The 26,680-nt window shown below is 36.5% G+C and overlaps 1 protein-coding gene across 19 annotated transcripts in view; it reads right to left on the bottom strand.

Moving 5' to 3' along the window:
• Positions 1-26,680, bottom strand: part of LOC121874529 — a 101,602-nt gene that overhangs the window by 6,363 nt on the left and 68,559 nt on the right. For 12 of the 19 annotated variants that reach the window (XM_042378678.1, XM_042378685.1, XM_042378688.1 and 9 more), the window contains 8 exons: positions 25,071-25,345; positions 24,000-24,850; positions 23,403-23,738; positions 18,461-18,697; positions 14,956-15,163; positions 14,310-14,435; positions 13,341-13,448; positions 12,911-13,090 (listed from right to left, as the gene is read on the bottom strand). In XM_042378678.1, the coding sequence (XP_042234612.1) occupies positions 12,911-13,090; positions 13,341-13,448; positions 14,310-14,435; positions 14,956-15,163; positions 18,461-18,697; positions 23,403-23,738; positions 24,000-24,850; positions 25,071-25,345 (2,321 nt within the window). The remainder of the gene's footprint in view (positions 1-12,910; positions 13,091-13,340; positions 13,449-14,309; positions 14,436-14,955; positions 15,164-18,460; positions 18,698-23,402; positions 23,739-23,999; positions 24,851-25,070; positions 25,346-26,680) is intronic. The other 7 variants (XM_042378680.1, XM_042378686.1, XM_042378681.1 and 4 more) reach the window with 7 other exon arrangements.

Here is a 26,680-nt window from a genome sequence, read left to right as displayed (position 1 = left end):
CAATGGCCAGCTGCCCATCAAAAACACTTCTTATGAATTATTTCTTGGCTTTCATGTTTTTTTATGGCATTTTAGCAAAGCCGATTACTATCATTAAAGTGATATATTTGTGCCTCAAACTGGTGACAGCTGGTGGAGATGAACAAATTCAGAGAAATATCCCATTACATTAAGTATGAAGGTGAAAGTGGATTCTAAAGACCTGTTGTCTCATTAGGGATTGTTTGGATACAGCAAGCTGTTTACCAAGACCTTTCTTCAGAGCATGCAGAGATACTGTGGCCTGCACTGCACTCAAACACCTTCACTTCCCTAACTGTAAGGTTAAGTATCCAGTCCATCCACCTGGTGGATGGACTGTGGGTGTCCCAAGTATAAACAGTGACCCATACAACTGGAGGCAAACACAACCCAATGAACCATAACATCCAACAAGAATACCAAAACTAGTCGTTTCTTAAATGAATCTTGTAGAAATGTTATGCTTTTTAATTTTTGTGTAAATTTATTTACCAAATTACTAAACTCACTTTAAAACACAAACATTATATTAAAAGCATATGTTGCAATAATATGCAAATTAACATCACTGTTTAAATCATATTTGCACATTACAAAGTTGCTCAGTATTACATAAGGTTAGAACTGATTATTTTGTGTGATGTAGCAAAGAGGTTATATACATCGTTCCTGAATAAAACTAAAGATAATTATCACTTGTATTTACTTTACACAGGTTAATATTGGACTTTGAAATAAAGCAACAAGTGATGGCAATTTAATTAGGTGGCACTGTTTTAATTTGGGGGAGATGAATACCTGTACAGTATTTTCATGAGAACACATCATATATTGAAGACACCAGCATTCAAGTAATAGGGCGGACTCATTTTGACATCACACTTGATTAAAGACAAAAGCAACTGCTTCACCAGTGTAGGCAAAGAAAATGGGCTCAAAATTTTTAACTAAAAAGTATGGTGCAGGACTGGAAGACTTCTATGCTGTCAAATGTCACTAACAATCTGTAGAGAGCTTGCTACATTTTATACCTAAGGCAATCAATCACCTTGGAAAATATGCTTCATCTGCAAGTACAAGTTTTATGTTGCACTTGGATAGGCTTTGCAACAATAAACGGCAAAGTAAAAGCATGATATCGTACAACCTCAATTATCCACCAAAGCACTACTTCATTATTATTATTATTAGCAACTGGATATCCTATGATAATACTGAAGGACCAACACCTGAGATATCAATATTCCTGTTCAAATTAATCCTGTTTCCTCTGTTACCCACCCCAAGCTCACACTTTTACTACTTTACTGTGATTAAGGTACACCATAATTGATTAGGCTCATAATTTGGAGCATTTATTACTTTCGAGACTAATTTAAATAAAAATGTCTCCTCCACCATCACTATTAGCAATGAATGTCTCTGATAGTATGTACTTATCTTTCCTTCCCCCCTTTTATAATTATATATATATATATATATATATATATATATATATATATATATATATATATACAATCAAGGTACAATATTGGGGTATTCATTCAATCACACAATAATGTAGTAAACTTGCTACTTTTGGCAAAAGTCATGACTCACTAGAAGGTGCTGGGACATCAACAAACCTCTTAAACTTGCATTTAAATAATTTTCAAACTCTAAATACCCTGTACAGGTATTGTATTTCTTTTTTTTTTATGTATGCATAAAATGTTTTTTCTTTATTTTGTTATTTAGGAAGTAAAATAAACATTCAACTGAAATTGCAGGATTGTGTGGAAGAAAAACTTGAGTTAGCAAGGGAAGAAAATGCATCTTAACCCAGTAAAAAGTCCGATTTACAAGAATCTTTGGATTTTTATTTTATTTACCCATTTATGCACTTGCTCCATCTCGCATATACACAAGGGTGGAGTTAGAGAGAACAGTAAAATTAATTAAATATCTAATGCATCTTATTTAAGCCAAAACAGGTCTATTGACATCACCTACAGGTGCTAATTTTTATAATAAGCCTTTACTAATTTTCTTTATGACTAGGGTCTTTTATATATACAGGGTACTGTATATAAATAAGCAGGTGATAATTGAGATTCTACTGCAGTACACTACACTGAATTCTTATATACAATGTGACATACTTCTCGTACGTAGTCCTGTCAGCAAAGAAACAAAAAAATTTTTTAATCATAACTCCATGTTCTGAGTATTTATTGACTAACTGAATACCTGGAGCTGTAACATAAAAAAATACCGACATCTATAGCCACCTTGGGGCTTTTCACTGAAATGATCATTACATACAGCAATTTAAAGTATTCAGTAATCTCCCCATTAGCTGGAATAACTGATGCAGAGTTCTTCCAGATTTGAGAGATTTCCAGGTAACCCGGAAAAAATCCCACATGCCTGGAATTTTTCCCATTACTGTGAAAAGTTTCCAAGAGTTTAAACTACACATCTCATCAACTCATCTCACACTTGACAAATACTCTATTACCTCCCATTATATTTAACTGCGGGTATGAGCAAAAATATTTATGGATAATGAAAAAGTGTATAAACTTTTATTCACAGCATCTGTTCTAATTATGCGAGAGATGAATTTGGTACCATAATGGTCCCAAATAAATTTTCTACAAGATTATTTCAATAACAGATCCTCAAATAATATATTTCGACACAATATAATGATGGGGACTCAATTCTTTTATGAAACAACGTAAGAAATGTTGATACCAGAATCTATAAAATCGGTTCTAATTAAGTCAGAAACACCATTTTTCTACTAAAAAATCCTGAATAATTTATCTAAATTTTTGTTCACAAATATTTTTATTATTTTTCTTTATATGATAATACAGGCATCTGAGACATGAATGGAGCATTGTCACACAGCTGAGATAGTGGAATTTTCTACCCTGCACTGTGGAAAGTTTTCCCTGAAAGTCTAAGATATGCATCTCAAGTGGACAGACACAAGAGCTGTATTTATTTACGCAAACACCACTATTCACGTACAATATATTGTAAATAAAATAGCTAATGTATACTACTACTGTACTTTATATTCTGTACGCATCAGCAGATGCTATTGTCTCGAGCCTACAGTAAGCATACACTATCCACTCTGCTGAATTTAATACATAACTGTAATCACTTTTTAGGTCTTAACACTTGCGAAGGAGGTAGGATCAGGGCCAGATTTACCTACTTGTGGGCCCCAGGCCAAACTCATCAGTGGGGCCCCCAAATTTATAGAAATGTTTGCATGTTTCAATGACTGACTGCATGACTGGCTGAGCAAGCTGTCAGCAAACCAACGGTAACCCTGACACGTACTGAACGTGAAACGATCCTGTCCTTCACACGTCAAGGCGCTGAAGTTTCTTGAACTTTATTCTCTCTCTCTCTCTCCAGTATATATGTATGTGTAAATAGATAGATATATAGTTAGATAGATAGATCGATGGTGGGACACGGACATTTAAAAAATGTATATATAAATATATGTATATATTTTTATTATCTTATTTTCTTCATTTTACTATAGGGCCTAGTCCGTGGCCCACCTGAGAACCACCCCATGGCCCATCAGTTGAAGACCACTGCGGGCCTATACTTATTGTACAGGGGCCCCATACTCCGGGCCCTATACTTATTGTACAGGGGCCCTTATGGTTGTGAATATATTATATAATGAAATACTCGGTGTACACTTGAAACAAGGTTATACGCTGGCACGCTGCGCGACAAATTAGTTTCAGTGGGCCCCCAGATACCGGTGGGCCCTAGGCCAATGGCCTACTTGGCTTATTGGTAAATCCAGCCCTGGGTAGGATAGGGGATTAGTGGATCTCATGTTACTAACCTGATGCAATGTCAGGTCACCCATTGTCAGGGTGATAAGATGATACAGGATGAGCTGCCCTTGTCCTGTATCATCCTGTAGCAGGTGTTGCTAACAGTTACTCCCCTCACTCTCCATGAAGGAGGAATTGTATACACACTGTATACTGTACATACACACTGTACACACTAGCATACACTGTCCACTCGGTTATTATGTAAATTACTGTATACAGGTATATGGTACTTTCACACTTAATGTATAGTACAGTAGTATACATAACTGTAATTACTTTTATGTATTAACAGGTGTTCTTGGTTGATTATATACTGGTACAGTACAGTAATGTACTGTACTGCACAACACAAATCATATGCAAAAACAACAGTGAGCAAGTGAATAAGCTTGTACAATGGCAGCAGACAATGAACTAATAGTGTCGTGATGAAATAGTTTGAGAAGACAGGCTGTGAGATGCATCAGCCAATCATAAGCATCCCATGCAGTCACATGACAGTAGTGGCCAATCGAAGCTAAAGAGCTCTCTGAGCCTAACCATCCATTTAGCCAGCATGTGTCCCCACATCGGAAACATGATGTAATCTCTCGGAAATTCATTCTCGTGCCCGGAATGGAGAGATTTCCCCTGGAATTTCTCAGAATGTTCAAATAAATTTTTTCCTTGGCTATTCAAAAGTTCTGGGGATCAAAGATTCTGGCTAATGGAGAGCTTACTGTAAATACCCATAATTGGATAATTCCTAGGCTGCTTCATATGAAAACAGATACTGTACATAAAAACATAAAAAAATAAAATAAAACAAATGAGATAATATTCATGAAATAGTTTACTAAATTTTTAGTCACAAACTTGTTTATTACCTTCAGATTAGATGTATGTAATGTCAGTGGGTAAATAAATGTTAATTTCTTACATTTTTCAATGAAATTATTAATTTCTGCTGCACGACACAAATGCTTGGTTCAAGTATCATAAGAGACAAGTTTTTGTTGCATCATGCATTTCTTTTAAGCCATCTTCATACAATAGTGACTATGAAAAGAGTACAATATAGTTGTGTGTCTTACATCATCACTGAAACATGACAACTGCACTTATGTGGCAGAGGAAGTTTGGACAATTAACAGAGGATTGGGACTACCACAGACTGTGGAAAATTAAACTCTGCTTGACTAAGAGGATAGAGCTTTGGATTTTTAGCCTGACATCAATTAGTGTTAGTCAATGAAGTGGCCACTTGCAATAAAGATATTGTGTTAATACATTTAAGTCATGTTAACTTGGAAATATTATATTAAATTATGCTCCATTGGTTAGATTATTTAATGTTGATTTGGCTAGATACCTGTATGAATTTTTTAGTGTTCTCTACATAAATACTGCAAGACCAGTAGTTTACACATATGTAATTTCTTTCAAGTTTTGTATTCTGATAAGTTGGCCTGGACTTCCCATCTAGGGTTTCTTGGGCTTCTTGCCCCAGAATTTCCTTGGCATACAGTACCTTGTGTCTTTTCTATAGTACTATTGTATCACCTTTAAAAGTTTAGAATAACAGGCTTATAATCCGGAATCAGAACCTTTCTCATACCTCAAAGAAGACTGCAACTCAAAGGTTCAAGGAGAGAAAAATCATATCTAATATCATAAAATATAAAGTTAAAAGAGCTGCACAAGGACATAAATCACTGGAACAAAACATTTGTCTCGAGTCCACAAACTAATTAAACTTAATTGAAAATTAAAGTAAAGAAATAAGATTTACAGATTTATCTTCTTTACATCCTAATTTGAAGGTAATAAGGAAGTTTTATTCTAAAGGAAAAATTTTTTAATTAAAATTCAGCTTCATGCATCACGATGGATATTATACAATAAACACACTTGAGTTGTGCCTATAAGACACACTTTCCCTGCTGATAGAAAAAAAGGGGGGGGGCAAAATTGAATATTGTATTTAATTACCTAATACATGAATACATATAAAACACCTTCAAAACTTCCTTCCTATAGGCAGGATAATTTCTGCTTAATCCTGATAACACACTTTGATGGCAAGTACGGTATGTGGTATGTAAGTGTGTACAGTACAAACAAACTGACAAGAGCATATCATTATACTCTGCCCTCCTGCAATGGGGGCATCGTAAAAAAATCATCTGATGATCAAATATTCCTCACTGCCCTTTAAGTGATGTAGATAGACATACATGCAGACAAGTTCATTGAAATAGAACAGTCTTGGTATACAATATGCATTAGGGTTGGTCAATTTTACCTTTTTGTTCTATTTCCATATCCTAATAGAGACCAAAAGTGGCACATACATGAGAAAATAGCCTCTGCAAAATCTTAGCTTAATAGGTAATCAGCTTCTGCCCGCGGCAGAGCGATGAAAATCATATTTTAGTACTGTAGTCAAAAACATATTTTTCTTATAATTTTTAAAATATTTCAATATGCATCAAAATTATTCCTAATATAAAGTCGATGAAAAAGACCTCATGTGATTGTATTTCCAAGCGCGTTGTCCTCAATCAGGACTTGGACAGCAAAACAACTGGGCCAATGGGCTTTACTGGACCAGTTGGAAAACAATCGAATGACTGCGAAAAACTTCAAATTACAGAATTCGATGCCATTCCATCTCCCGACATTGACAAGGATGATGAAGAGTTGAGCACTGACCAAAAATATTTGTGAGGCATCTACAGAGCAGTGTCGAGCGGTAGCTGCTCTTCAGCTCTCGCGGCTCGAAATCCGGGTAAGATGGCGCATTCCCGGTGGTTGACAACAGCAAAACTATTTCTGAGCCTCTATGTTTCAACCAGTGAACCCTCCAGCACCTTCAACGAAATTGTGCCATTCATTATGACAGTTTACGCACCAATTTGGTTCAAGATAAAGAAAACTCCAGTTTCACTGAGGGCGCAAAATTTATTTTCAAAATGATGCATCTCCCTCAGACCATGCCTCAAAGATCTAAGACAATTGCCAACAAAGTCCTCCATAGAAATTCTTTCTTTGCTCACCCAGAAAATATTTTGATGTTCATGCGACACGGCGATGAGCACCGCATAAGAGAATTGGGATGGAGAATATTAAAAGCACGATCAAAACAATCACCAGCGGGGGAAATTCGAGCCTTCGCCGTGCCTAAGCTGATCTACGATAGTCAAAACTATTTCGAAATGATCAACTGGCAAATGGCTGAAGTGACCGAACCCACCGTTACAAAAACAATACCTGATGCCCGAATAAAAGAGTTTGTTGAGACGGGAGAACCAGTCTTATGGCCTAATTCCACTATTCCCTTGTCATACTCAAGCGGTCGAGACTCATAAAATTAGTAACAGAAGCCTCTGCCAGTGTAAGTGGAATAGGAGAGAGAGAAGGATTCATCCACTCCCGTCTTCACTCCCGAACAAAAATTCCACGATTTGATTCTAAGAAAGATTACCGTGTGTAAATCGACATGCAGCCAAAGGAAGGGTGGTTGGGGTTGGATAGGGTGGAACTTGATGTACAGCCACCTCCTCGTGGTGAGTTCTGGGTTGCTAATTTTATAAAATTAGCAAGCGAGGAGCTGTACTTAATATCTGTCGGACTTATAACAACGCATTAACGTAATTATAATCCACATTTTAGACTTTTCACGGGGACAGCTAGAAGATATTACCCGAGTCATAAAATTTTACGTGTGTGTTATTTCATGCCTAAGCAACGATATAAATGCTATTGGAAATATATAAATGCATTATTTAAGACAAAGAGCCGATCTGAAAATATGTACAGTGTATATAAATTACCTAATTTCACAACATTTGATGTAGTTGCCGGGGGCAAAAGATATTAACGTAGGACTACGCGCTTGGAAATACGATCATATGAGGTCTTTTTCTTCAACTTTATAGTTATTAAGAATAATTTTGATGCATATTGAAATATTTTAAAAATTAAAAGAAAAATACATTTTTTACAACTAAAATATGATTTTCATTGCTCTGCCGCGGGCAGATGATTACCTATTAAGCTAATATTTTGCAGAGGCTATTTTCTCATGCATGCACCACTTTTGGTCTCTATTAGGATATGGAAATTGAAAAAAAGGTAAAATCGACCCACCCTAGTATGCATATCACCCCTCCATTATAATAAATAACAGTAAAATCTGGTTGCGGGCAAACAAGGAATGTTGAAGAAAACCCACTCTTCTCGGAACCATGTTTATTCTGTGTACATGTTTTGGTAAATCATCCACCCTTCTCAACTAACTGAGGCCCAAAGGGAAAATATACCCCACCCCCTCCTTTGTGACTTCACTCCACCTAGACTTCAGGTGATGTTGCCTGAAGTGTTGTAGGTACATTTTCCTTTTGAGTCTCGGTTTGCAGCAGGCTCTGTGTTGAGAAGGTTGAGTGGTTCTCCAAAACATGTACACAGAATAAATAAGCATGATTATATATATATATATATATATATATATATATATATATATATATATATATACTGTATAAGTAGTGAAGAGTAGTAATTGTCAATACAGTATTTAAATCTTATGGGGAGAATGGAGCTAGAGACCAACCCAATTGTGAAGTAAGAACAAATCAAAGACAAATTAAATCAACAAGAAAATAAATGATAGTAAAGAGTTACTATATTGTATAGTGTATATAAATAATGTAGAACTAAAACAAACAATGTATACTGCACTGTACTGGGTATACAGGTTTATACTGTAGTATATAAAAATCTGTACTTGAACTTACCAGTGATCGTAGGATGTCGTTGGTTTGAGAGCGTCTTTGCCTAAATTTACTTACGTTTTATCTACAGAGCAATAACCGTACTGTAGCTCAAACCTAACATTACAGGAAACCTAAGGTGTTGAAGCTTACCCAAGTAAAATTATGTTTACTATAAAAATAACTAAAATACATGAGGCAAGAAGCAGTGGTACAGTACTGGCAGGCTAGAGAGAATGTCACTGCCAAAGTTTACTTATGTTTTATATACAGTGTAATGACAGCATATCAACCCCAACATTATAGCTTATCTAAGGTGTTGAAGTTTACCTAAGCAAATTTATGTTTACTGAAAAATGCCTTACTGTATGAGGCATGAAGCTATGGTATTGGCAGCTTTGAGGGAATGTCACTGCTGAAATTTACTCAATGTTTCATCTACAGTGCAATGACAACAGATCAAACCAAACATAGGATACTAAGGTGTTGAAGCTTACCTAAGCAAAATTATGTTTACTGTAAAAAAAAATTTAATGCATGAAGCTGGTCACCATGGGGTGGCCAGCTGATACTTCATGACCAACTCATGGTATTGCCAGTCTCACAAGTCTTATCATTAAATGTATTTTGAGAAATATCTGGTCTTAGGGTAACTTCTTTCATATGAATCCCAATTGCTTAACACCATAAAAAAATGTTTAGCTTAGAAAGAAGAGCTGTGCAATCTTTGTCCTATTTTCCTTATGCATGTGTCTCAGGCAGAGGTAAATTTCAACAATTGGCATTCTTTGCTTCACCCACCACTTGCTTGCCAAGCCTCTCTATACACTTATCTCAATTAGAAGGTACTGTATATACTTAACTGACTAGTGAATAAATCTAAAAGATCTCATTGCATTCTTCTTTTGTGGTAATGTTTTAATCCTGCCATTGCTACCAGCTACTATCATGGCACAGATTTTTGCACCACAGTTTGATTTATCTACAGATAATGGCTGCTGTCATGTGTACTGGTCACTCCATTTATAAACTGGCTAGTTCCTCAGATCCTCAGTACTGACTGTGTCACCATGGAAGATGCACATCCTTTGTGACCCCAACCCTGCAACACCTAAGCACCACTATGGAAGATACCAGTAAAGTTAATTAAAATAAAGGATGAATTGTATGACTTCTTTTGCTCTTATCTTTAGATGGTATTTAATTTTTTTAGTCAAACATATCATATAACAGTATTCATTCCTTTATCTTTATATACTGTAGTTTATTATAGGTCTGCCTCGGATTCCCCTCGCCCTGCTTGACCTCTAGACCGTGATTCATCAATGCCCTCATTGTGATGTTAAATTGGTATATATTTCAAGTTTACCAACTCTTAAAATGGCTGCAAGTAACCAGTAGGTGCTGCCATCTCCTGGTGCCTGAGTCAATCCCATCACACAAACAAAGTGTGTCAATCCTCAACTTATGCCTACCCAGACCTACTATGTAGTAATTTATTCACATGCATAAACAATTTTTCTATTGTTTTCACCGTTATTTAAGTAAGTCATGGGCTTCATAATATCATGACCTGTAATGTAAATATATTTTATGCATTATACTGCATATGTTTACAAGCTGGGTGCAATGGGCAAAGATAATTATTTTGTTGTGCAAAAACTGGATAAATTTGGAAACTAGCTTGACCTCTATCCTTATGTTCTTGAATTTTACCCATTTAACCTGTACTGTACAGTATTTGTACCAAGTCATTTGAAGTTCTGATGAAAACAAGGAGACGAGTAGATTTTAAAAACCTAGAACACGAACATGAACACGCATGCACATCGATTAGCAGCCGTGGCAGCCAAGGATAGCTTTATTCACGAGAGCCAATTGCTACTAGTGGGTACAATGTAGTGTATATTACAGACGAATGGTATGCTTTGTTAGAACCTTGGAAAAAAAAATGTATTTCCATCAAATAGTAGATTAAAAATTTCTTCAGGGCCAGAGCCAAATACTTCATTTCTGTATTGTCATCACTTTTGGCCACACATAAATAAATTGCTTCCTTCCGTGTTTCCTTAGTCATATGCAATGAGAGGGTTAGTAATAAGCTCTAATGCATACAAATTAAAATAAACTGAATACAGTATAATCAACAGAATGGACCTATGAACTATTGATTTTGAACATAGTAATAATTTTCTTAATGGGGTGAAATACAGGTACTGTATTATAAAGAATCAATACAGTAAACCCTTGTATATATGTGTTCTTTACAGTGAAGTTTCTGACAAACACAACAAACAAAGGACTTTTTCCTGTAAGTCTCAGTTGGGCGGCTGAGACTGCCATCATGCACGCATCAATGTACCCTAACTGATATACGGTAAGACCCATCTATGTTGGACTTATGTAATTCAGAAACCTGCATAAACCAGACGAGCTCCAGCTAATGGGAGTCGTGAGGGGTGGGAGTTGGGCAAGGTATCAATTCCCACATGTTTGTTGTCACGACCAATGTTCCAGCGCACTCTGTGTTTGGTCCATATTTAGTGCTTCCCTAGTGTATTATTATGACTTCTAAAGCAAGCAAAAACAAAACAACACCACTGTGGACCACTGGTAGAAAAGGAATGGTGGTCAGAAGTTCAGAACTCAGAAAATTGAAGTTATGGAACAGAATTGATACTGGGGTCTCCATGAACGTTGTCTGTGAGGAATTTGAGCTGAAGCAGAGAACTTTTTTATGATATCAGATAGATTTAAGTGCATACTAGATATAAAGTGTTATCAAATATAAATGTGAATATAGTACATGTATTCTAAGTGTAAGCAGCCCCCCATCGTCCTCCACTCCAAGATTCACCTGCTATAATAAAATTAAGCACTGTGTAAATGTATACTGTTAATTTTAATTTTGTTTTGGAAAGTGATTTTTCAGAAAGATGATGGTCGAAAGCACCTAGGCGGTAGGTTACACACATATACAGTCAGTTCGCCTTAAGGTGGTGTCACATGGGTACTTGTATAGGCATTTTTTATTTTTATCTAGCACTAGTGGCAGTGGATATACCCACAATTTTAAGAAGTGTGTTCACATGACTGGAATAATTTTGAGTGACAGGTGCTACACTTGTTCATGCTAACACCACTGGGATTGCTTAGGTGTGAAATTTACCTATTTATTAATCACTGAATATTAATTACAAACTTCACCTCTATGAAATGAGAGAAAAGAAGCATAGAAGATCAGCCATCTTAAAAAATAAAGGCAGCTATCAAACAGGGAGGTACTACTACCTGGGAAGATATTGGAAGCTTAATGTGTTGTCTAATGGTAGACCTTGTTGCCATATGGCATCACAAAATTGTGACCAAGTCCCAGGTTGCTTATCTGACTTTCTGCCTCATTTACACACAATTGCAGGGTCTCAATTGTTTCTCTTACTTTGACAACACAATATTCATAATCTGTAATGTTTCTCACTACCGGGTATTGATTTTTTTGGTGTATTTCTCTATGGTTCTTTATTATTACAGTGTTGTTATTATTATTTTATTTTGAATTTTTGTATTTTTATTATAAAATTTATTTACTATGGATTATTATTATTATTATTATTATTATTATTATTACTATAAAATTTTTGCCCCCCAGGCCCTGCTGTGGGTCAGTGACCTGTGCCCGGGTGGGTTAATCCCGTGTAAAAAAAAAAAAAAAAAAAAAATTATGCAGGACTCAATAAGAAATAATATTTGTGTACAGCACAATGTGAGCTGTAATATAATATAAGGGGTTAAGCATTTCCAAAATGATTGTCTTAGCAATGCCAGGCACCTAACCCTATTATTCTGCCATACTTTTTCATATACTGTACCAATATGTGTGATTTCACAATTGTGTGACCCCTTTGGGACATAACCTCGCATATAAACAGGGGTCTACTGCATTTATAATTTTTTTATTCTTGGGTCATGCAACAGGTGTTTTACTTCTAAATGAATTTTTACTTCATATAAATTATACATATAATGAACATGGAAAAAACAAAACATGCAATTCAACTATTACTTACAGTGAATCTTTTGTTGGTCACTACCCATATTATAGCCTGTTAGTATAGGATGACGACAGTTACCAATAAAATATTTACATCCACCACCAGAATTGATTAGAAAATGGTGAAGTAGAATCTACACTAATATTGCTCAACAAGTTAGCCACCACCACCACCAATAACTTGGAGGCCACTTGATGCCCGCCTCTTGGGTGGGGCTTACCACTCAGATTGCCAGTTGACCGGTACTTCCTGTATCCTGCAGATGGACTGCCACTGTTGTAGGAGGCAGATCCTCGCCTCAGCCTAGAGCCAGCACCTTCCAGGGCGAGACTGGGTCGCCGCGCCTCATGCACACGGTAACCCCCACCATAATTGAGGCCATCACTTTGGGAGCCATAAACTGTGGCATGTGGGGTGGTACCATTTGTAGCAGAAATATTACAACATTTCACTTTCTCAACTTGAAATTTAAGCTATAAATCAATAGAAACATTAAAGAGAAGTGATTGGAGGAAGCATAGTTGGCTCAATAACATTATCTTGTAAAATACTATGATAAAAATTCTCTGCTTCTTCCAATCAGAAAGGTAAATAAAATCTCCATAGCAAGTATAGCACATGCAAGCCACAAACAATATGTGGAAACCTACGTGAAGCTTTCCTGCCATCCCCTCGGCCGATTGAGGAGTACCCAATAACAGAGGTGGGACGTCTGCCTGTGTGGCCGCGGTCCAGGGTGCGGGTCGTGCTGGGATAGTCTAGTGGGTGGGGATAGAGGCGTATACACGCCATGAGGCAATTCAAAAAAGGTACAAATAATACAGAAAAAAAGGTGCTTGGGAAAAATGCTCAACCAGAATTTTGTCCTTGTAATCATTTGACTTGAAACAAATTAAACATGCCATTAAGATTTCTGTGTGTGTGCATGTGCATCTCTCTCTCTCTCTCTCTCTCTCTCTCTCTCTCTCTCTCTCTCTCTCTCTCTCTAAGTGAGTGTGTGTGTGTGTGTGTCTCTCTCTTTAAGTGTGTGTCTCTCTCTCTCTCTCTCTCTCTCTCTCTTTAAGTGAGTGTGTGTGTGTCTCTCTCTCTTTAAGTGAGTGTGTGTGTGCGTGTCTCTCTTTAAGTGTGCGTGTCTCTCTCTTAAGTGTGTGAATCTCTTTCTCTTTCCATGTGTGTGCACATGCATGTGCACATCTCTCAATGTGTGTACACACAAAGATACGACTTTAATGAGTCTGCTTTGAGCATCTTAGGGTTCTAAGGCATAAAATCCAAACCAAACTGTATTGACTGTGCAACACTGACTTACAGTATAATACCTTATACTCCAGGTTAAACACTTATTTAAAGCAGTTCTAAAACTGCAAAAATTGCATAAGCTTTAGCAGGAAACGTTTTAAGCTAGATACCTAATCAGGTCAAGGAAGATATCAAGCAGCAACAGTTTCAACGATTTATAAATGAGGAGGGTACAGCAAATAATCATCACTGATGATTAGAATAAACTTAAATATGTGAAACTCAAAATAATAAAATTAAAATAAATTACACTATTATTAAAGAGACTATCTGGATTAACCTTGATACAGTATACTGCATTTACTCGGGGGGACGATTACCTCCGGCTAGGCTGCCACTGGATCCGCGAGAGCCAGCTGCACGTGAGAGCGATTGTGACGACCCCCATCGCCCGCTGCTCTTCCTCATGCTGCCAGATCCGCCGCCTTCGCCTCTCCTCCCAACCTCTACAACACCACACACAACACCACACATAAGCAAATGTGCAGGTGCACACTGCTAGCCATGCTAAAATCTTTGCCTTTCTTAATGCTTGATTTAAGAGATACAGACTAAGTCATTCATGTTAAGAAATCAAAGAGGATAGTTTGGATGGTGCATTTCAATTGATGGTGGGCTTGAGAAGCTGCGCAAGCATTGTATTCAATAGTGCCCGTTAAGCTCAAGCAGATTGACACTGCTATAAATTGTGTCGTGTCATGATGCTTGCATATTTAGCTCAGTGTACAATTATTCATTGTTTTTAATATACAATGTAAAATGCTCCAATTAGTTTTACTAGATTAGAGAAAATTGAATAGGTCACAATAATTACTGTTAAACAAACATGCATGCATGCTAGAGTGTGCCACTAAGGACATCTCTATTTTTACACTTACCCCAACTTTCTTTAACATGGCATCAAGACAAGATGTAACAAAATAATGCTTCAAGGATACATACATCTCACACAGTAAGGCAACTTACCACCAGCAATGTTCTGTGAGCTCCCTTTTTTGCCTCGACTAGGTGTTAGTTCCCCATCTGTGGCATCTGACACTGATGATCCAGCCATAGTCTTGGGCCGCGGTCTACTGCCCCCAGGTGGCTTACTTCTTAAGCGAACTGATGCTTTTCCATGTGAAGAACTAGGGGGGTCCGGACTCATCCCGGGTGGAGGTTCATAGTACCGACCCTATGGATAGGGAATATCTGTGCGAGAGACTCGACAAAACTTACTGTTTCGAGAACTACATAAATGAAATTACACTAAATTTTGTTTAAGATATGACAAATACTGAATTCTCAAAACATTAATACACAACATGCTAAGAAAGGTGATCAAAGCCAATTTATCATGCAAACAAAATTAAATATCCTGTGACAATTCACTGCATATGAAATCTTAATGGAACTTGCAATGCAACTGAAGCATTCAATTAAATATTTTACACTTAGTCTTAAGTTTAGATGCAAAATAAAATCTATAAATATAATCTTTAGCCTCAACTGTGCAAAATCTTATTGCAGTAAACCCCCCATAATTTGCACCCGTCTAATTAAATTCGTAATGTTTTGTTGTTACGAAAAAAAAAATTATATATATATATATATATATATATATATATATATATATATATATATATATATATATATATATATATATATATATATATATATATATATATATATATATATATATATATATATATATATATATATATATATATATATATATATATATATTGTAAGAACAAAACATTACGAATTACGAGTGATTTTGAATTAGACGGGTGCAAATTATGGGGAGGCTTTTACTGTACAACCCAGTTTTACAATAAACAAAAGCTACATAACTGACTAATAACAAGATACATATATCAAATTAAGTCACTAACTTTGAGCTCCAAGAACATAACATATTCTAGCAAGGAATACACACATTACATGCCACAAGAAACTGTAACTGGCAAATGTACGTGAATATAATATATAAATACAGTACAAACATACACAATTAAACTAACAGACCAACAAAGACACCCTCCCAGCACTCATTATAAATTTCAGATACACTAACCAGTTGCCATGTTGGAGAGATAAGCATATAAAGTCGTGTTGTTATCATGTTGGCGAATTAAATAGTCTTCTAGTTATCACGTTGGTGAGTTAAATAATCTTGTAGTTATCATGTTGGCAAGTTAAATGGTGGGGAGTTAAACATACAGTCTTCAAACCACCATGGTGGGGAGGTAAACATATTGTCTAATAGCCATCATGTTGGGCAGATAAGTAGTGTCGCAGTCATTATAATTGTGTATTACTCAGGTAAAAGTCACTAAAGACCAAGTGAAAGTGGGTCCTGTGGGCCAGACAGTCAAGTACATGAGTGTAAAAGACATAATTTAGATTTTTTTTTTTTAATTTTGGCACAAAAAAGCTGGAGCAGAGAGGTACAACCCCTTCCTTCTTTATGGATATAAAGAAAGCTGTATAAGAAGATAAAAGGGAAAATACTGTAGATGCAGATAATCAGTTTCTTGACTGACATGATAATTAACTTGGTTATATTTCAGTCGATATATAGGGCTGCATTACATGAGAAGCTGTAGACACACTACAAAGTGTCATCAACATTTGTAATGTAAAGAGTGGAGGAGTTTATAATGTTTATATATCGATTTCTTCAGTCAACTCTTTAAATAAAGTTATGTCATGCCCATTACATTCAGCACACACATTTCAACACGGGTGAAGGTTACTCAAAACTAAACACAAAAGCTAGTTAGTAAACGCCAAGATATGCATGCTTGTATTACAGCATGCTAACAGCCACACAATGTGAAGACCTAACAGGATGAGATAGGTTTGTGGAGGGTAAATATTTATCAAGAGCAGCATAAATCTGAATTCACCATTATATATTAACAGGTAGTCATTGCTTGAAGCAAGAGTTTATATACATATACAAAATTTACTTGTACTCTCTATAACAACGGTAACATGTCGAGACAGAGACAGGTATTGCAGTCTAGCCAAATTGAGTCAGAGGACAGAAAAATGGGTGTGAAGTCATTATTTCTGAAGTGTAAAATGAGTCAAGATTCTTGTCCATTATTATTAGTCACCGTCTCTTTAGATAAACAGGTAAATGTTTCTCCAAGAGTAAGGCACAAGGATGGCACTTTGTGAAATGCCTACCTGTATCATACATTAATCTTTGATAATGAATTTTTAACATATCAAACATACAATAATTTCTTATAAAAAATCTAGTGCTAACTTCTGAGTTGTTTACATCAGCCATCTTCTTTATGAATTATGAGCCGGTTCATATTATTTCTTCTCGTCATCTCCCAATGATCTTGCTTTTAGTCATAAGTACTCTTTGATGATATTAAAAAGGCAGTACAGTGAGTTCTGCTATAACGCGTGTTTTGATAACGCGAATTTGCTCTAACGCGATTTATGAATTCGGAACAATATTTGTATAACGCGATCGCTTGTTTGCTATAACGCGATTTTTGCTTACTATTTCTCCAATTTTGTGGTATTAACTGTGAATATGGTAAAGAAGAATATCTCCAAAAAGCATTCTGATGATAGAATTCCCGGTGATTATCGTAAAAGAAAGGATATAACACTTGAAGAGAAGCTTGATGTTATCGACCTCAAAATCACCCTTCTCCCCCATCAAGTTACATTCATATTTTTTCAAGGTAAAGTGTTAAATTTACTGTATGATTTCATTATTAGATATGAATGTAACATTTATTTAGACTGTGCTATCCTTTGTGTTAGGCTAACTACTAAATTTTTTCGATTTCGAGTAAACTGCACCTAACCCTATTTTCTCCATAAGCCCTGTTATTTCTATTACGCGATTTTCTATAACACGATATTTTACAAGAACACAATTATCGCGTTATAGCAGAACTACCTGTACCTGTACTGGAGTTGAAACACCAAGTGAAATTACAAATTTAAATTTCCAACACATCAACTCACTTTTATGATTATTAATAACAAGAGATCAACAAGCCTTGTCACTCCATACTTTGTCCCCTCACTTGAAAGAGGTCTATCATACACACACATGCACACAGTCATCAAAATATGAACATACAAGAACCATTTTAAATTGCTGTAACCTGAATAATATTTGCATTTAACACTACACTCACCCAAACAATTAAAAATCTGTCCTAATGCACTTTCACACTTATACTCAAATTAACAAGTCTAAGGAGACAGAAGAACCAAATTTGACATCGACTGATAAACAAACAAACGGACGACATCACTGATAAATCCCAATATACTGTATCTTAATTGGAAATAAAAAATTTAACACAGCAACATGATCTACACACAATGCAAGGGTGACTTCCCAAAACACTAACATCTCTCTGTATTCATTCGGGTTATTGGGAGGGTGTTCTTGGAGCTCATGGATATTACAGTTTGTTTAATATTATAAATTCGTTGGTACCTCTTTCTCTGCTTCCTCCATGGCCTTCTTGACTTTATATCTGTCTAGAATAATTTGCCTTCTTGCTTTTTCTTCCTCCTTCTTTCGTAATTTCTCTTCCTCTTTAAATTTTTCTGCTTCTCGTTTCTCTTGGGCCTCCATCTCTTTCTTTAATCTTGCCTCCTCCTGTTCCTGTTTCCGCTTCATGGACATCATCATGAGGCGTTCCTTCTTCTTCTCCATCTCTGATGCAGTCGACTGGGGTAGGTAGGTAGGTGGTTTTACATCAGTTAAATATCCTCTTTAACATAATGATAATTTTCTGCACAATCAATTCACAAAATAATTAAAGAACATTCTTGCAGGTGTATCATACACTTAACAGAAGCATGAGATAAAAGGTACATTATCTTTTTAATAGTGTTGCTTAATAATAAAAAAATTACAATACTGTAGAATATATAAATGACAAATGAAATCCATATATTGTAAGTAACAAGTAGTAAGTACATAAATACTGTATACAGTAATGTAATGAAAAATTAACTTTCAAAAATTCCATTTTAAGTAAACCTAACTTTTAAATTCCTTTCTAAGTAAACTTAACTTTCTTAACCCACAGATACACATAAGTATTGACACTCATCATGAAAACTAACAGGATGTTGCTGAGAGAAGGACACTATACTGTATCTTGTTTGAAGTATTGTAATGAGTTCCAACAAATACTGTATTCTAATAAAGGTAATTCTGTAAGGTAAAACAAAGCAAATTATGCCAATGAATACAGGAAAAAATTAATTAACCTCATTTTACATTGCTAAACTTCCTTTATGGAATTTCATTTATTGCCAGGTTAGAGTGTAATTTTTTTTACCATTAAGTTTGGGTAGCATATGAAAGTATTGTACATAGCCAAGTTGGATTTCAAGATTATTGTACTGTACTATTAACTCATCTTTTATTAGAATATCTTGTCTACTATAAAGTGTAACTACTCTTGTAGAACATCCTCTACCTACCATGGTTCCTGCCACAAACACTAGCAGTAAGGTACTGTAGTTCTCCTCTAACTGGGAAGGAACCATTAGAACTTACAAATTCTAACACAAGCTCATAAACATCTTAGACGTTAAACTTTAAATTTGTATCACCGACTTTCCAATCTGATATTTAATGCTTATCAAAAAGAAAAACCACCCAACAATCTTTATAATGGCACATCTTTGTAGGACTCCATTCCAATAATACTTTCACCATTCCCACACTGATAACAAGTAGTAACGAAGACCAAATACAGTACTGTACACTACAAGAAATTTGCATCACGATGGAAAAATCTCACCTCTTCTTGAGCAGTTGTATCCATCTATATTCATCCATATCAGAAGGAATCAAGAGATGCTTAAATTTATGTGATGAAAAGCAGTAAATAACTTACATTTTAAAAACTGAAGGAAAATACTTTATGGGTGGCGGCGGGTAAACGCCATAGATAAATGGCTATACAATACTGTCGATATCCTGGACAACCAGACTTGAGTGATCAATGTTGAGCACCTCATGTGGACTGAACATTACATCCCTAGTTACAGTGTGTGATATAATTCTCTGAGAACAGTGTACAGTGAATTACCAGTCAACTACAGAAGATTAATAATTACAATGTAAATTCCAATTGACAACTCAAGCATAATTAATAATAAAGTAAGATTAACTTATTAAATAATCCATAAACGTGTTAAGAAAAGAAAAAAAATATTTACAGTACTGTACTGTATATACAAGTACAGTAGTATATATACTGCATATAATACTGGATATGAAGAACTTCCATTCTATAAGAAGAGAAATTTGTTAACATTCTGAATGTTCAAAAATTTTTACTCTATTCTAGAAAATATAGATAAATCAGCCTCAATGAAATGAAAAAGATGATATAATTTGATCTTCAATAAGAGAGACAACATCCATGCAAGACATTCAATAGCTAAAACAAACCATAAGCTTCTCATTTTGCAAATGATGTTGTTTAGTGTATAAAGTAAGACTTAGTGACTGGTGTTGATGCCCATCACTATACTGTAACAGCCACCATGACAATGCACTACATACACATCTGGGCAGGCCACCACAACAGGGGAAACAAACAAACGCAATATCACATTTGCATTCTGTGCTATGGTGTAGGTTACACTCTGCTTCCTGAGCAAGCATGCTACAACAATTGCTTTGCTTGTGGTAGTAGTAACCTTTGTTGCCAAGGGTAGCCTAATAAGTTTTTCAAAATACCAAAGAGAAGAAAAAATACCAGCTTTGGATAAAATCTTCAAGACATTTATAACAGGCAGGGTGGCAGGGGAGCCTACTTTCAGGTACACTTATGTCTGCAGCTCATTTCATTAGAGGCGAGTAATTATTTTTTGTATTTTATTTGCTGTCATATTTCTTAATTTACTGTGATGACAAAAATTTAGTATTTCATGAGTTTTCTGCAGGTTTTGCCTTTGATTAGACTTGTGTGCACTTTTGGTATATTTGGAGTTGATCAAAACCTGGTTACACAACAGCAAAACCAACTCATTAATCAGGCTTCCTCTAAGTCAAATGAAGAGGATCACAAGTCCTTCTTCAAGTTCCTGTTCATCAAGCGAGTTGTAGACATCATAAATCTAACTCCAAGAATCAGTTCGTCCACCTCTGGTCAAGAATAACTTGATCAACCTTTGAACCTTTCCATACAAGAAAAAGTGAAGATAGAAACAATCCCCAAATGGACTGCTAGCAATGCATGTCATCCACAAAATCCTCAAAGATGTCAAAATCTGACTGCCCTAGAACCACTACATGATTACTCTAAAAGCCCCTGAAACCTGGGCAACCAAAAATAAAACTTAAAATGGGAAGGATGACCACCAACCTTAAGTTCACACACTCCAATGCCTTTAAAGTGAGGAGAAACTACTGGCTGACCAGATTTAAATTTCTATTCTGACTAAAAACTGCCACAGGGTCACTATAGGACAAAAGTTAGCACCACTGTTGCCTTTGTCTATGCCAATTGATGCTCTGTACAAAAATTAATTGTTAATGATATTTTTTACCTTAAAGTTTGCAAACAAACCAAAGAATTACAGCCACTCCTCGACTTGCGACCTACTCGACTCACGACCACCCAGACATACGGCCGCCCCAGACATACCAAAATTTTTTCAAATTACGTATTTTTGAGTCCCGACGTTAGTGATTGTGCTGTGTACTGACAAAATTTTCGTTTGTAATTCCATTTAAAATGGCTGGCAAGCTTAAAAGTGAGAGTTTTGTGGTGCTGAGAAGAAAAAGAGACACCCATTTTAGATTTTCTATGTATTTTTTTTGCATTTTCGACTTACGACCTGGAATTGGGTCCCTAACCCTGTTGTAAGTCAGGGACAGCCTGTAATTTATATCAGATAGATCTCACCACACTCAACACATTTCAAAACCAAAAATTCTACTGATAATAAATGCAATTTACTATGTACAGTACTATATAGAAGGATTAGAGCATAAATACAAGTACCAAAAGAGTTCATCATCTTTAAAGCTAAAGCTAACCTCACCCCACACTGAGTCAACAAACACTATCACTGACCATCACTAAAGTTCACATAACTTATTAGCACAAGATACAGTCAACAACAAAATATTTCACCTGGTAAAGTTGGTATTTCTGATTGTGTTATGCATTGTGTAACCAATACAATGTATTCCATATATCACGTATAGTTAATACAGAGAAATTAACACGAATACATATAAAACCCATGTTGTTCAGAATTCTTGGTCTTGTGTCATATTGTATAACACTGTAAAGCTGCAGAAATTTATTTTGTTGACTGTTCATGCATGGTGGAGGATTGTCTACACAATAAGAATTAACCTGATGTGCGATACACTAACAGTGCTGTGCTGTACTGTACAGTAAATCCTGATTAGGAAAGATGTATCAGTAAGTTAAAGTGATAGTGGCAGACACAAATCCTGTAGTTCATATATTTTTTATTCACCTGAAGACCTATCACTTCCTTTGGGGACAGTTCATCATTAACAACAAAAAATTACATAATATTTTCATTAATTCATCTGTATCATGATTATTATTGAGGCAATTGTTTGAAATAGATATTTTTCTGATAATTTGGTGTGGTAACTCTGACCACCACTTGCCCAGGCAATCAGTTGACTCCTCAACATGGCCACAGTATATAACACCGACGTGTCTTTTTTTACCCAGAAAGCATTTTATTTTAAGTTATGAATTTCACTGTCCAAGAGATCCCACTTAGTAACTTTAGTACTGTTTTGAGGGGATAAAACTTCCTTTAGTGGATGGTGACAAGTGGAGCCCAAAATGTATCTCTCATAACTTCCATTATTTGATGGAAAAAGTCATTATAACTGCAATAAATTTTAATATTTTGAAGGATAAAGCTCGTTAGTTTAGTAAACACTACCCATTTTAGGGACACAACCCTATATACTATTGAACTATTAAATCAACATGATCATGTAGTGTTAACCCTCGTTACGATGCACTTCTTTAACCTCGTCATGGTGGCAAGGGTCATCACAGCAAAAGTATGTATAATGTGTCTTTCTATGTAAACATTAAATTAACCCATAAACATTGCATAATATATTTAATTAATTGAAGACGCTAAACTAGGCTGACCCAGTAGACAAAAACAAAACCCCTATGATATATGAGGAAAAAGGTCCATTCTTATGACAGCATACCTGTGTTCCATTCTGCAAGACTCCCAAAAATAAAAGTCTAAAAAAGCTTTAACTAAAAGGTAGGTAAATATTTTCATTGTAAATTAGTTCAATGTATAGATATTAACTAAACAAAGATAATATTTATTTCTCCACAATAGTGTTAAATTTCTATACAAAATTGGTGCTATACGATAATACTCACATTCTTATTGTTGGTTACGTCATCCCCAATGACAATGGCCATGCCAGAAGTGGATTCTGTTAGTCGCTTCTTACTAGTAAAGGGTGCCATTTTTTCTAAAGGCACCTCGGGATGAGGTTCATGCTCCTCCTCCCGTTCAGTCTCCGAAGGAGAGTTATAGGAGAGCCCATTTGTTTGGGGTGAAGGACAGCCACTCTTTGAACTTGACTGTAGACTACTGATAGTAAAAGGTGATTGGGCCATGCTGGGGCTATGGGCTTGGGTCATGCTGCCACGCTGAGCATCAAACGAACCATAGGAGATCCGACTGGGTCGGTCCTGAATGGCCACACACACATGCATAATGCATAAAAAATTAAGTTAGGTGTTACACATATGCAAAAAAGTGAAGCCTTAGGAATTAGTGACATATGCAATACAACACTGAGCAATAACTTAATAAAAAATCTACAACACAACATTCAATAAGCATGAATCGTATGTGTTTACAGCAGGTGATGAAGATCAGTAAAGCAGACTTGAAAGGCCTTCAACATTTTGTCATAACAGGTTTAGTAAAAAGAAAACACAAAATCCTAAAATATGTTCAATACTTACAGGTACAACAGGAAGATCTTCTCTGCTGGGTGTCGTTGCTGGAGTTGAGGGACTGGAATTTTTTCGAGACATTTTCTTAGTACGTAATTGGGGTTTAGGTTTTCTTGGGACAATATCACTTTCAAAAGATATGTAAAACCCTTTATCAACTTTTGGACCCTCTTGAAGAGGTTCTGCCTTAATATCCAACTCATCTTCATCATAATCGTGTCCACCGAAATCCTGGTGGTACGGTGGAGTCCGAGACCTCTGTGGTGGGGCAGGCTGGGGTAGGTCTACATCATCATAAACTGGGGTGCCCTTCTTAGTTGGGACTCTGAAAGTTTTCACTCCTAAAGAAGGTCTAGTTGGTGAGCCTGGTTCATGGGAAATTCGATACGTTTTACTACCCGAAGTGATGGATAACCTTTTTAATTTATCACTAGTGTCATCCCTCTGATTTTCGCCATGTTGTCCATCTGTAGAATTAATGAATGAAACATTTTGTGGCTCCATGTCATCAGGTGGTGGGGCAGCAACTGGGGCATGAGAAACAGACACCTGCCTAGTGGGACTGGGAGAATTCTGTTGACGTTGTGGAGGTTGTCTGCTTGGAGAAGATTGAGCACTGGACCTGAGGCTTCCTGGACCCCGACCATCCCCACCAGGGCCCCGACCATCCACACCAGGGCCCCGACCATCCACACCAGGGCCCCGACCATCCACACCAGGGCCCCGACCATCCCCACCAGGGCCCCGACCATCCCCACCAGGGCCCCGACCATCCCCACCAGGGCCCCAACCATCTCCACCTGTGCCTTCCCCGTGTAATCTGAAGGGTGGTGTCTGGCCCATTTGTCTTTGTTGGTCACCTGAGATGAATGATAGTAAATGAATCAATTAAGTCTATATGTTTAATCCTATATATCTTATCACAATCTTCAGCAGGTTTATCTAAGAAATGTATAAGTGTTAGTCTATGTGTCTTTCTGTGTGTTTACATTTTGTCTCACACACACACACGCACGCACGCACGCACGCACGCACGCACGCACGCACGCACGCACGCACGCAAAAAAATAATAAACTTACTGGGACCATATGTTTGTGCATTGGGAGGATACCCTCTGAACTGATGCTCAGGACTATAAAATCCTTGGCCATTCTGGTACATAGCTTGAGGAGGTAGGGACTGTGTTTGGCTGTGAAGCATGAAGCCATGGCCTGTGCTGCTACCCATCTGGGGTTGTTGAGTGTTCACTTGGCTCAATGGAGGCATCTGGCCAGGGTGGGTCATCTGGTAACCAGGATAATAGTTGGGGGGATGTTGGCCAGCCATCATATAGTCACTCTGGGGCATCATAGGTCTGGCACAGGGAGAAAACAAAATCACTATTACAACTAATAAAGATTTCTTCAACAACAGTGTACAAAGAAATAAGAATAAATTACTGTAACTATAAATGTCATCAATACAGCATTGCAAAATAGTCAAGACAAAATATATATGACAAAAAAGACAGTTTTCTCAACAATATAAGGCAGCCTTAATGAAACTGCTGAAATACTCAAGCAAGGCCCTTTTGACAACTTCAAGCATTTATGAAAAAAAGAATATTCAGTTTTTACTTAGTCACACCCTCTACTCCCCTAGAGAATAGTCATGATTTAGTTGCTTCAGTAATGACAGGCTACATTTTTGACTTGGAAAAGGTCTTTTCCAACCACAAAAATTTTCTTAACCTCCAGCAACTACAAACCTAAGTATCAGATGGTTTTACAGAGGAATTTTTTAGAACTAACATCTTGATGAAGAAACAATATTCACACAGAACACGAAGACTGACATTAACTATGGTAACAAAGTAATGTAGAAAAAAGCTAACTATTAAAACAATACACTGAATATAGTTAGTGCCTGGTAAATGAGTCTGAAAGTTGTATATAAATTAACAGTGTGTGTGTGAACTAACATGATGAAAATAAGTTCTGAAGGGAGTTGGCTGATCAGCATGATTGGATTTAGAATGGAGGAATGTGGCACTGTATTTCAGATATGTGGGAGTAGATGTGTCAGCAAAAGGAACACTTAATAATGGAAGTAGTGGAGGGAAGAAAATAATAGGTGCTTTAACACAGAGAGGGAGAGAACTGTACCAAGGGAAGCAAAGTTGTGGAAGTATACAGTCTAAGAATCCTTAAGCTGACATGACTATTTAGGCAAGAAGCTTGGACTCTGGATGCAAGAGGATGAAGACAAATAATTAAGTAACAGGAAAGACAAGCTTGAGAGCAATACTACGTCAGGTGAGTAGGATGCGGTTAATAAGAAGTACAGAATTGAGATTGATATGAAGAAATGACAAGTGTTGAACAAAAAGTTGATCAAGGTCTGCCTAGGCGGCTTGGATATATTGAAAGAATGGGAGTTGAAACACTGGCAAAAAGAATGTATTATTATGGAGGCAGATGGTGGGAGGGAGAGGGTTAGATCAAGGAGATGAAAATGGAGTGAGGGTAATATCTAAGTGTGTGATCTCTGAATCATGCAAATGATTCAGCCACAAAGGTACTGGAAAGAGTTCTCTTGTTCTCTCCTGTAATTTGAATCACCTGTACAGTTGCAGTCAAAAGCAATCATCCACCCCACCTACTACCATACCTACGAGCCCAAGGCCTTTCTACACGACAGGTCACAAGAG

The sequence above is a fragment of the Homarus americanus genome, unplaced genomic scaffold (genome assembly GCF_018991925.1).
Source record: "Homarus americanus isolate GMGI-L3 unplaced genomic scaffold, GMGI_Hamer_2.0 scaffold34360, whole genome shotgun sequence".
Lineage (NCBI taxonomy): Eukaryota > Metazoa > Arthropoda > Malacostraca > Decapoda > Nephropidae > Homarus > Homarus americanus.
Note: the sequence above shows the minus strand (reverse complement) of the source record. Positions and strands in the feature narration are given on the sequence as shown.